This window comes from Mus pahari, chromosome 23 (genome assembly GCF_900095145.1).
Source record: "Mus pahari chromosome 23, PAHARI_EIJ_v1.1, whole genome shotgun sequence".
NCBI lineage: Eukaryota > Metazoa > Chordata > Mammalia > Rodentia > Muridae > Mus > Mus pahari.
In genome coordinates this window covers 5,524,296-5,535,671 of record NC_034612.1, presented here as the reverse complement: position 1 = coordinate 5,535,671, position 11,376 = coordinate 5,524,296, and the positions used below count along the sequence as shown (strand labels likewise).

General features: G+C 51.5%; 1 protein-coding gene across 6 annotated transcripts in view; it reads left to right on the top strand.

The window, feature by feature from the left end:
* The window catches only part of Bicdl1 (BICD family like cargo adaptor 1), an 84,488-nt gene that overhangs the window by 67,035 nt on the left and 6,077 nt on the right, over positions 1 to 11,376 (top strand). For 3 of the 6 annotated variants that reach the window (XR_003842956.1, XM_029533632.1, XM_029533631.1), the window contains 4 exons: positions 1,587 to 1,766; positions 2,445 to 2,663; positions 4,026 to 4,169; positions 9,609 to 9,739. Coding sequence is in view for 4 of the 6 variants with exons in the window: in XM_029533632.1 (XP_029389492.1) it covers positions 1,587 to 1,766; positions 2,445 to 2,663; positions 4,026 to 4,169; positions 9,609 to 9,739 (674 nt within the window). In the remaining 2 variants the exon portion in view is untranslated. The remainder of the gene's footprint in view (positions 1 to 1,586; positions 1,767 to 2,444; positions 2,664 to 4,025; positions 4,170 to 9,608; positions 9,740 to 11,376) is intronic. The other 3 variants (XR_003842957.1, XM_021186707.2, XM_029533633.1) reach the window with 1 other exon arrangement.

Here is an 11,376-nt window from a genome sequence, read left to right as displayed (position 1 = left end):
GAGAGAGAGAGAGAGAGAGAGAGAGAGAGAGAGAGAGAGAGAGAGAATGTGGACACCTGAAATTGGTGTTGTAGTCTTCCTCAGCCTTCCCCTTATTTACTGTGTGTGAGTGTGAGAGCCCATTTGCCGTGGAGCACACTCAGAGCTCAGAGGACAACTTTTAGGGGTTGGCTCTTCCCTCCCCCACTGTGGGTTCTAGGGATCAAATTCTCGTCTATCAGACTTGTTCGGCACATCCCTCCACCTGCTGAGCCAGACCACACCCTCTGTCTCATCTTCTTATAATTGTTATTAACCTTTATTTTATGGATATGGGTGTTGTGTCTGCTCGTCTGTATACCATGTGCATGCAGTGCCCTCAGGAGCCAAGAGAGGGCATCAGATTCCATAAACTAAGAGTTACAAACAGTTGTGAGCCGCCATGTGGGTGCTGAGAATCAATCCTGGGTCAGCCGGAAGAGCAGCCAGTGTTCTTAACCACTGAATCATCTCTCCAGACCCCTCCACTTTATTGCTTGAGACAGCAACTCTTTCTGAGTGTCTAATCTCGTTGGGAACACACACTTCAGAATGGAGTTGCTGGATCATTGAAGAGTTCATGTTTAACTTCATTCAAATAAATTGCTAAGGAGGGCTGGCAAGTTGACTCAGTTAAAAGCACAGGTCCCATGTGTTTGTCATGGCAAGGTCATATCCGTATTCGTACACATACATCATAAATAACACATGGACTTGAGCCATAATAATAAAATTTCTTTTCTTTTCTTTTTAAAAAAAAAAAAAAAAAAAAAGGAAACTGCTAGGGACTTGGCTAAGTGTACACCCTCAGCTCTCATTGGGAGTGAGAATTGTGATTGCTCCCATTGTCACCAGAGTTTGGTGTTTCCAGTGATAGAGTCACTGTGGTCCCCCATTGCTGCCAGGCTTAGTTTTCTGCTCTGATAATGCTGGGCCATGCCTGCTGCTGCCTGCTGCCCAGCTTTGTAGCATGAGCACCTGAGCCCCGCCCCTGTGGGTCACTCACCTCCAGCCAGCCTCCTCTAATTAGCAGTCCCCCAAACCAGCAGAAGTCTGCCACAAGACACAGTGGTTCCCAGGGAAAGTCACCCAAGGCTGCTGCCGCTTCAGAGGCTGTCCTGGAACTCGCTATGTAGACCAGGCTGGCCTTGAACTCATAGAGATCCGCCTGCCTCCCAAGTGCTGGGATTAAAGGCCTGCGCCACTCTGCCTTTTAAACCAAGATACAGAGCCTCTTATACTTGGTTCATATCTTGAGATTTCTGTTTGGTTTGGTTGTCGCTGCTGTTGAGACTTGTCTTGAAGCTAAGCTGTGTGCCTGTGTGCCATCACAGTCTTCTGAATCACTAGGTTCTTCCAGTAACTTTCCCCCTGAGATTTCTGAAGAGCTGGGGTTGACTTTCCCAGAGCTGGGTCTTGCTCACTGGATCCCCCATACCACCTGATCCATGTCCCTCCTGCCTCTGTGTTTCTGCGACTTGTTGGCCAGTCTAGCCGCAGGGTCCAGTCGTGGGCACAGCTTGCCGCGGTGTGGCTCAGCTGCCCAGCCTGTGCTCTCTTCCCTGCAGCTGCACCAAAGCCAGCTGGAGCTCCAGGAGGTGCGGCTGTCCTACCGGCAGCTGCAGGGCAAGGTGGAGGAGCTCACGGAGGAGAGGAGCTTGCAGAGCTCGGCCGCGACCAGCACGTCCCTGCTGTCAGAGATGGAGCAGAGCATGGAGGCCGAGGAGCTGGAGCAGGAGAGAGAGCAGGTGCTCACGTCCCCACCGGCTGGCAGAAGTGGGCCCCAGGTTCTTTTCATCTTCCTCAGCACCGTTCTGCCCAGAAGACCAGAGCTCAGTGTCCTGCTCAGTCTCTCCCCTGGGCCTCCGAGGTGACCCAGAGCCATCCCTTCTGTGCCATTTGCCTCTTTATGCCTCCATCAACAATCCTTCCCACCCAGGCTCTCCCCCCGTATAGCTACTCATAGGTGACAGAAATGCTTTATGTGACAGATGAGTGGGTGAGTGGGTTAGAGAGCAGGGAAAATCAGAATTGGGAGTAGCTGGTCCCCGGCACAAGGGAGACTGAGGCAGGACAGTTACTGCAGACTAGCTCCAGGCTAGCCAGGGCTACATACATAGTAATCTCAAAAAGAACTGAGCATGGCCGGGGTGGCACACGCCTTCATTTCCAGAGCTCAGGAGGCAGAGACAGGTGGATCTCTATATGAGTTCAAGGCCAGCCTGGGCTACATAGAAAAACCCTATCTCAGAAGAAAAAAAAAGAAAGTCTAAGAAGGACTAAGTATTATTTCTTAAAAAGATATTTAAAAAAACAAAACCCTTGCTTCTAAAAAGCGGGTTTCAGGTACCTGTGTTTTGGGCTTAGGTACTAACTGACCGGGTCCTCTCTAGAGCCTGTAGTGATGGTAACACTTTGTGCCACAGCTGAGGCTGCAGCTCTGGGAAGCCTACTGCCAGGTTCGCTATCTCTGCTCACACCTTCGAGGGAATGACAGCGCCGACTCAGCCGTGTCCACAGACTCGTCCATGGACGAGTCCTCAGAGACCTCGTCGGCCAAGGACGTGCCTGCTGGCAGCCTGCGCACCGCCCTCAATGACCTCAAGAGACTGATCCAGAGCATCGTGGACGGCGTGGAGCCCACGGTAAGGGCCCGCCACGGGGCGTGGTGGGCGTGCAGGGGAAATGCGGTGCAGACGAGCTGTTGCCTCCCTTGTCACTTATTGTTGGGATCCTGAGCCATTTGTTTGAGAGTACTGAGCACCAGGAACCAGGAAGTCAGTCTCCATGGTCCCCTTCCTGCAAGTACCATGAGAGGGGTTCTCAACCTCCCTAACGCTGCAACCCTTGAATACAGCTCCTTATGTTGTGGTGACCCCAACTGTAAAGTTATTTTCATTGCTCATTCATGACAGTAATTTTGCTAGTGTTGTGAGTCATGATGTAAATACTTTTGGAGATAGAAGTTAGCCAAGGAGGTTGCAATCCCAGGTTGAGAACCAGGAGCACTGTGGCATAATTAGCGTGTAGTTCACCATACAGTTATGCACAGGCACCGGGGGCCTTGGGTTGGAGGGTTTGCTTAGCAACTTAGTTGTCTAGGTAAACTCCCGGGCTGTCCCTGTGCGGCTGGTCCTGATGAGGTAAGAGTGAGCGGGCAGAGTGTGAGCACTAAGGCTCGCCAGGCGCGGCGGCTCACAGCTTTAGTCCTGCACTCTGGAGGCAGAGGCAGAGGCAGAGGCAGAGGCAGAGGCAGAGGCAGAGGCAGGCAGACTCCTGTGACTCTGAGGCTAGCCTGGTTTACATAGTGAGTTCTAAGACAAGCAGAGCTGCATAGTAAGACCCTGTCTCAAAGCAACAACAAGAACCCTAAGGCGTCTTTCTAGCAAAGTCTCAGCACAGAAGGTGGAGGAGGTGAGCGAGGCCTCACGCGGGAAGGAGAGAGCTTTCCCCTGGCCCCCCGGTGGCCTGGCACGTGCCCAGTCTGATGCTCACGCGGGAAGGAGAGAGCTTTCCCCTGGCCCCCCGGTGGCCTGGCACGTGCCCAGTCTGATGCTCACGCGGGAAGGAGAGAGCTTTCCCCTGGCTCCCCGGTGGCCTGGCACGTGCCCAGTCTGATGGGTTCCCCCTGGCTTCTCTCCCGTCTCACCCATCTCCCGTCTAACAGAAGAGTTAGGTCTCTGTTATAGTAGAGGCAGTCAGATGGGGACAGATGCATCTGTAGAGTGGACGGTAGGGGGACAGGTCATTGTGGGGTAAGGAAGATGTCAGTGCTTTGTGCCATTCGTAGTGCACGCAGCTGTTTCTCCCAAAGCTTGAAGTAAAAACGAACTCTTATAGGGTAGAATTAAACCCAAGTCGCACTTGCCCGACCTGTGTCATCCTCCCTGTCGTCTGTCCTTCCTCTTCATCTTTCTGTCCTCTGCATTGTGTCTCCTCCTCTGTTACTCTCCCACTAACTGTTGCTCGCTCCTCCCTCCCCACACCCGCTTGCCTCTCTCTGTCAGAGCACCCGGAGGATGGACGATGACTCCTTAGAAGAGCAAATAAGGCAGACCACTGAGGACTCAAGAGCCCTGAGGGAGCTCATGGAGGGAGAGAGGGGTAAACTGAGGCAGAGCCTAGAAGAGCTACAGCAACTCCACAGTCAGGTGAGCACCCCTGTTTCGCAGTGCAGAGAGTGTGCCCGGGCCTTTATCTAAAACGCCCACCTGTGTGAGACGAGGGCCCTGGGACCCAGAGTTGAGGAACTGGGTGCTGACCACTGAAAGCCACAGCTTCCAGGTTGTGTTGTGGGAGTTGTTGAGGAACAACTGGTCTTTAAGGTGTCGGCGTCATCCCCTCTGAGAGCCTGTTTTCCAGCTCTGGAAACTTCTGTTGTCCTTACTGTCCCTTTCTTGTTTGATCGTGACGCGCGCCCTCTCTCTCTCCTGTGGACACTGAAGGACATGGATATTCTGATCTGAAAGATGTTAAAGAACTTAGAAGCGCCACCCAGAAAGACGCTTGTGAGGTCTGTCCTGAGACAAGCTTCCTCTGGACCAGACTCTTGTGGGGGAGTGACAACTTGGGGAGCACCTACAGATAGTCCCGCTTGCACCTCCAGCTGTCCTGGGCCACTGCTCCCACCCTTCTGTGTGGGATTGACACAGCTCTCACCTTGGTCACACTTTAGATGCCTTCATTATAAACCCTTCTCTCTTCACTGTCCTCTTGGACGAATATGGGGAGGCCGACCTCCAGCCATTACTGCTCTTCTGTGAGAGGCCAGAAGCAAGGATGGAGGTCACAGCTGTGGCTTCCTCCTGGTCATGTACTGGGGAGTGAGCTAGGTAGCCCAAGGCATGCTCCTCCTAAAGTCCATGGTCCTCAGAGAGTGATTTAGTCTTAAGGACAGATCTTCTAAAGTGACAGAATAAGATACAAGAGACAGTTGGATCCAGATGTTCTCTGAACAGGTTTAGCTCAGTGGTGGGAGCGCTGACAAGCAACCGTAAGGGCCTGACTTTAACCTCCAGCACTCCCAAAGGGAAAGCTTGTTTAGAGGTCCTTTGGAGTCTGTGGCACATGTATGTAATCAAAGCCCTTGGGAGGTAAAGGCAGGGGGATTGGGAATTCAAGGTCATCCTTAGCTACATTACCAGTTCACACAAGCCTCGGCCACCTGATGCCTGTCTCTGTGTTCTTTACATTAACACTTGTATTGTTGGTGGATTTGTCTGGAAATGGAGTGTCATCGCTGGGTTGCATTTACTAGCCTTGAACTCTCGGCCTCCTAAGCATAGTTCAGTGCTCCGACTTACTAAAACAAGTGCTTGCTTACTAATTAATGTTTGGACGATTTTCTAAAACTTTTACTTTGGCTACTTTGCTTATCAGCGTGAGGCCCTTGTTCCATCGAGAAACAGTTTAAATATGGGTTGTCTGGAGTTTGGTATGGAACTTAGGAAGCCATCTCTACTACGGAAGTCGATAGCCGGGCGTGGTGGCGCACACCTTTGATCCAGCGCTCGGGAGGCAGAGGCAGGTGGTTCTCTGAGTTTAGGGCCAGCCTGGTCTACACAGTGAGTTTCAGGACAGCCAGGGCTGTTACACAGAGAAATCCTGTCTCGAAAAAGAAAGAAAAGAAAAGAAAACCAAAACAGAAGTTGGCTTGATGACTGATGTAGTCCAGGTCCTGTGAGCTCCCTTTCAGAGAGTGTTCTGGGCTCCGCTCATGCTCCATATGAAGTGGAGAGTTGGACGTCTTTTCCAGAATACTCAAAAAAGAAAGCCCTCGACCACACCCACAGCCACCGACGTGATAGCCATGGGAGTCACACCAGCACCCAAGGTGGGGTTGGTGCTCAGATGGGATTCATAGTTCAGGATGACTGTGACAACAGCAGTGGACACTAAGGACTTGCTGTGCCTCGTGCGGCAACGTGAACAGTGGTTGGTTCCCATCCGACCACCATTGAGCCTGCTGGTTACCACATGTGCTCAATCGATGGCTGTGGGGCACCCGCAGCCTAGAGAACTGAAATTCCAGGAACAGCTAGGCCAAAGGTTGAGCCTCATCCAACCAGTGCACTGGTCTCTAAGCCCATTGCTTCCCACTTGGAGGTGTCCTTTACACCCCCTGGAAACTGGGCCAGAAGTCAGTGTGGGCATGCTGCATGCTGCTCCCTCAAACACTAACCAGACTGTTAAGTAGAAGAGTGCAAACTACTTAAGTGCTAATTATCTGTGTGAAGCAAAATCTTAACAACCAGCATGAAGACCCTCCTGGTGCCCACCACCCCTGTGTTCTCTACTCTTACCATCCCCCTTGGCATTGATGAGTACAGAGCAAATACCAGCAGATGGACTGGGTTTTCGGGATTAATTGCAAACTAGAAAAGACAAGCGCCCAGGACCTGAAGACATGGCTCAGCAGTTGAGCACTTGTCGTTCTTACAGAGGACCCAGCTTCAGCTTCAGCACCCACATGGTGGGTCACAGCCGACTCTAACTCCAGTGCTGACACTCTGTCCTAATCTCCGTGGGCCCCTGGCACACACATGGCGCACATACCTACAGCCAGCCACCTCCACACAGTGGCAGTTTTCCTGTAGCGTGGCTTGAGAACAGGGTACTTCATATGAGTTGTGGGCAGCGTCCAAATCCAGACAGCAGTCATCAGGTCCTGGCCACTGTGTGCTCCCGCACACTGCCAGCCTCCTTCGTCTTAACTCCTCACTGTGCACACGCTCAGGTGTGTCCCCTCCAGCTTGGCCTCTGTCTGGAGCCCCCGAACCCCCCACCCCCACCGCCTGCTCAGGCCTCCCCCTGCTCAGGCCTCCCCCTGCTCAGGCCTCCCCTGCTCATCCTTCAGTTGCAGGGCAGATTTCACTCACTCATTGCTCATCTCTTGCTCTCCTTCCCGCGCCCTCTGCTCCACCTTACCGTGGTGATGACGACATCCCCATGTTATCTTCCAGTCGGGCAAACCACAGCCCCCATACTGACCGGCGCAAGTGCGGACTCAGGGTTTCCCCTGGCGGTCCTAGCACAGGCCACTGGACAGAGCTGGAGCTCAGAGGCTCAGATGGTGGTGAAACCAAGTGACGTGGCTTGAAGGGTGGGCTCTTAAGTGCTGTGTAATGATGAGGGCCTCTGTGGGGTGTAACAAGTGCGTGTGTAGATAAGTCAGACCCACTTGGGTGACAGCCATCAGAGCCAGCCTTAGTGAAGAGAGGAAGGGCGCGGCCCACAACCACGGTTAGAGCTTGCAGGGGGACCTTCACCATGTTTAAGCCTCACGTAAACTCATTGTGGGAGATTTTTGTTTCCTGATTTCCACAGCCCTTCCTAAGCAGTTGGTTGTTGGGCTCTAGCTTCTTCAGGTTTTCTAGACCACAGTGGAAAGCTTTTCTGGAGTTTTGTTTGACACACATTAGGTGTTAGATGGTCCTATCTAGTATCATGCCCAGCGTGTGGTTTCAAAGCCTGCCTACTCCTTCTTCAGTTATCCTGAAGCCACTGGGTTATTGGGCAGGCAGTGAGGTTGCTGAAGCTGCTGGTACCAAGGGTAAAGCTACACCCCTCCCCAGTCACCTCTGCCGCCGAGCTGGATGAATATGCAAATGAGAGCTTGCGGGAATTCTAACCTGCAGGCTCCCAAAGCTTCCTGGGAAAATTGAGCATTCTTGGTCTGCAGAGCAGAAGGCCCAGGTCCTCACATTCCTTACTGGGCACTTAACGCAAGGTTTGAGGTTAGGAGAGAGGCTCAATGGTTCAGAGCACTGGCTGCTCTCCCAGAGGACAGGGTTGGATTCTCAGCGCCCACATGGCAGCTTGGAACTTTCTATAACTCCAGTTCCAGGGATCCAACACCCTTCTGGTCTTAGTGGACACATAGACATACAAGCAGACACACACTCACCATACACATAAAATTCTCTTGTCTTCCTGCCTTATCATTGGATGGCTTCTACGTTCATGCTAAGTAGCCACTGGCTCTGTCTGGGACCTTGATCTTCAGTCTAGTCATGGAGTCAAGGTGGCAGCCGTTCCCTTAATCGGAGGGAGCAGACCTGCGTGGATGGATCCTCCCTTGGAAAAATGTCAGTGGGTGTGTAATACTTACCAAGAGGGTGTGTTTGGGCATCCCTGTTCATGTTTGATCCTATCGATCTTTATTGCATAACACATTTTGAAATCGCTAGAACTGGTTGCACACAACACATTTGCTTTGTGTAACTTCAGTAAAATAAATGCACTGCATTAAATCCAGTAGCTTGTAGGATCAACAGCTGGAACAGCTGGATTGATAGCTCCAGTCGCAAACAGGAAGAGCAGAACCAGTCCCTGCTCAGGTGCCGCTTTGCATCTCACAGGTCTACAGCATATGTGTGTGTGTGTGTGTGTGTGTGTGTGTGTGTATGTGTGTGTATGTGTGTGTGTGGAGGGGGAAGGGGTGGCACCTCTAGTTCACACCAGACTGCAAAAGGCTTCTTCAAGCAGCTTTTCTAGCTTGAGGTCATACTCTGTCCCCCCAGCAGGACACACAGTCAGGGATGCCCCCACGTAGTGAAGCTGTGGATGCATGACTCCCTCAGACTATCAGCTGATCAGCAGATGGGCGTTTTAGGATTAAGTGCCACTTGTGGCCACACTCTGGGATGTTAGGTGGGGAGCATGAGTGAGATCACACATGACTGACAGAGCATACTGTTGAAATCCCGTATGGCTCTGATCTGTGGAGCTGAATGGGGAGATCACACTGGGCCAGAAGTTGAGACCCTGCCTCCAAAGCTGCTCCAGAGCCCTGATGTGGATGGTGGGGGTCTCTTTCACTGTCTGCCGGAGTCTCTCAGCCAGAGCAGGGGTATGATATGCTGAGGACATGGGGGATTCTGGAACCATGGCTACATACTAGGTTCAGCCTCCCTCTATGGGGAGCGGGGAGGTGTCTTGTTACATAACTGCAGGACCAGCCTATTCCCCATACATGCCCCTGAACCTGTAGACATCTTTTTAAATTTTTTATTTTCAGAGATTTATTTTATCCTTAATTTTATGTGTATCAGAAGGGGATGTTGGGAACCTTCAAGGTGGAGTTAGAGCCACCTGTACTGAGGATACTGAAAAAAAAGCAAAACAACAAAACAAACAAACAAAACGAAACAACTTGGGTCCTCTGAAAGAGCACACAGTGATTCTTTTTTTTTAAAGATTTATTTATTTATTATATGTAAGTACACTGTAGCTGTCTTCAGACACTCCAGAAGATGGTGTCAGATCTTGTTACAGATGGTTATGAGTCACCATGTGGTTGCTGGGATTTGAACTCCGGACCTTCGGAAGAGCAGTCGGGTGCTCTTACCCACTGAGCCATCTCACCAGCCAGCACACAGTGCTCTTAACAGCTGAACCATTTCCCCAGCCCCTCAAGATTGAGGAAGAAGTCGACTCCCATTTTTATTTGGGTTCAGGTTTTCGGGCTTACATGGCGGGCACCTCTACCTGCTGATCCGTCCTGCTGGACTCTGGCTGCCCTTTCCTTGGAGAATGCGCCGCAGCCGCAGCAGTGTTATCACAGACATCTCTCTTTGATCTGTTGCTAGGTGACACTGCTGAGTGTGGAGATGACTGCACTGAAGGAAGAAAGGGACCGACTCAGAGTGACCTCCGAGGACAAGGAGCCAAAGGAGCAGCTTCAGAAGGCTATCAGGGACCGGGACGAGGCCATCGCCAAGTGAGTGATGAGTGCCAAGTAAGATTGTCTGCTCTTGTGTGTGTGTGTGGTGTGTGTGGTGTGTGTGGTGAGTGTGGCCTGTTTCCATCCCTGTAGCACTGAGGATACAGGTTTTCCATGAGTGCTGGGATTCAAACTTCAGTCCTCACTGTACACCAGATGCCTGCCCTTCCTCACTGAGCCATCTCTCCAGCCTCCACGGTTTTCTTTAATAACGCTGTGCCACATGCTTATCTTTAAAATCCTGGTGCCCTCCTGTGATCCCATCTCTCGGGAGGCAGAAGCAGGGGGATCTCTGTGAGTTTGAGGCCAGCCTGGGCTACAGAGTAAGTCCGGGACAGCCAGGGCTACACAGGAAAAATCCAGTCTCAATAAATGAATAAGTGAAGAGAAGAAAGGAGGGAGGGAGGGAAAGGAAGTTCTGTCATGAGCCTGCCATAATGTGATTTACACAAACAAGAAAGGGCTTCAGCATGAGCCAGCCTGCACCACAGACAGAGTTTAAGGCCAGCCTAGGTTCCATAGCAAGACTTTCTCTCTCCCCTGCCCTCCACCCTGCCCCACTGCTCACTTTCTTGTCCCCTGGGGAAGACCATGCTAGGGAAGGCTGTCATGTGACTTGCTGACATGTCTCCTGTGGGTGTGTTTGTGTATTTTTAATATATTTGTTGCATAGTTGGTTGGTTTTTCTTTGTCACTATGGGTGGTGTAGGCTATCCCCCTGCTACTAGTGTGGCATAGGCTATTCCCATGTACAGTTTATCTTCCCAAAGTCATTATTGCATCAACCACCGCTTTGTTCTTCTTAGTTAATTTTTCATTTGTTACAGAAATTCTCAAGTATACACAAAAGAATCCTAGCAGGAACCCTCCTCCACCAGTCTGTCAGCTTCGGCATGAATCCCGTAGCTGGGTTCTTAGCTCTGTAACTGCAGATCAGATCTGGCGGGGACTGGATTCTGTCCCCTCCCTGGTACACCGCAGTGTGCTTCCCTGACCAGCACCGTGTTGCGGGTTAGTTGGTCAGATGGGGTTTTTTGGTTTAGTGGTGTATGTTTATGCTGAGGGTAAGCCGGGGGCCTCGTGTGTGCTAGGCAGACGCTCTCCCAGTAAACTACACCCCACTGAGAAAACACTCTCCAGTCAGTCACTCTTCTGAACCCTCCGCCAACACGCACAAGCTATGTCATAAATGGAAGTTTAGTGGATTAGAATCTGCTCCGGAGCCCGAGAGCGGAGCTCACTGAGAGCTCACCTGACTGGCGTGTTCTGAAAGTCTGCCATACTTGCCACTCTCTCAACTGAGCTGCCTCTGGGAGGCCCAGCTGTCTGTCTGTCTGCACTTCTCACTGGGATGATTTCATACCATTTCACAGTGTCCACTCTTGTGTTTTCCCAGTAAGCCAGGTCGTCGTTAACAGAGAAGTGTGGGAATGCATTTCTCCACATTGGACAAGTTGGAAGTACACAGGGGTAGTTTCCCGTAGCCCCTATTTTGTGAGTTGGTTGCTCTGTTTAGCTATGCAGCCAAGGCTGGTTTCTGACTAAGGCCAGCCTTGTCCCTGGTCTCAGACTCAAGTACTGAGATTACAGGTGTGCTGGGAGGTAGAGGAAGTGAAGCTCTTCTCCCCCCCCCC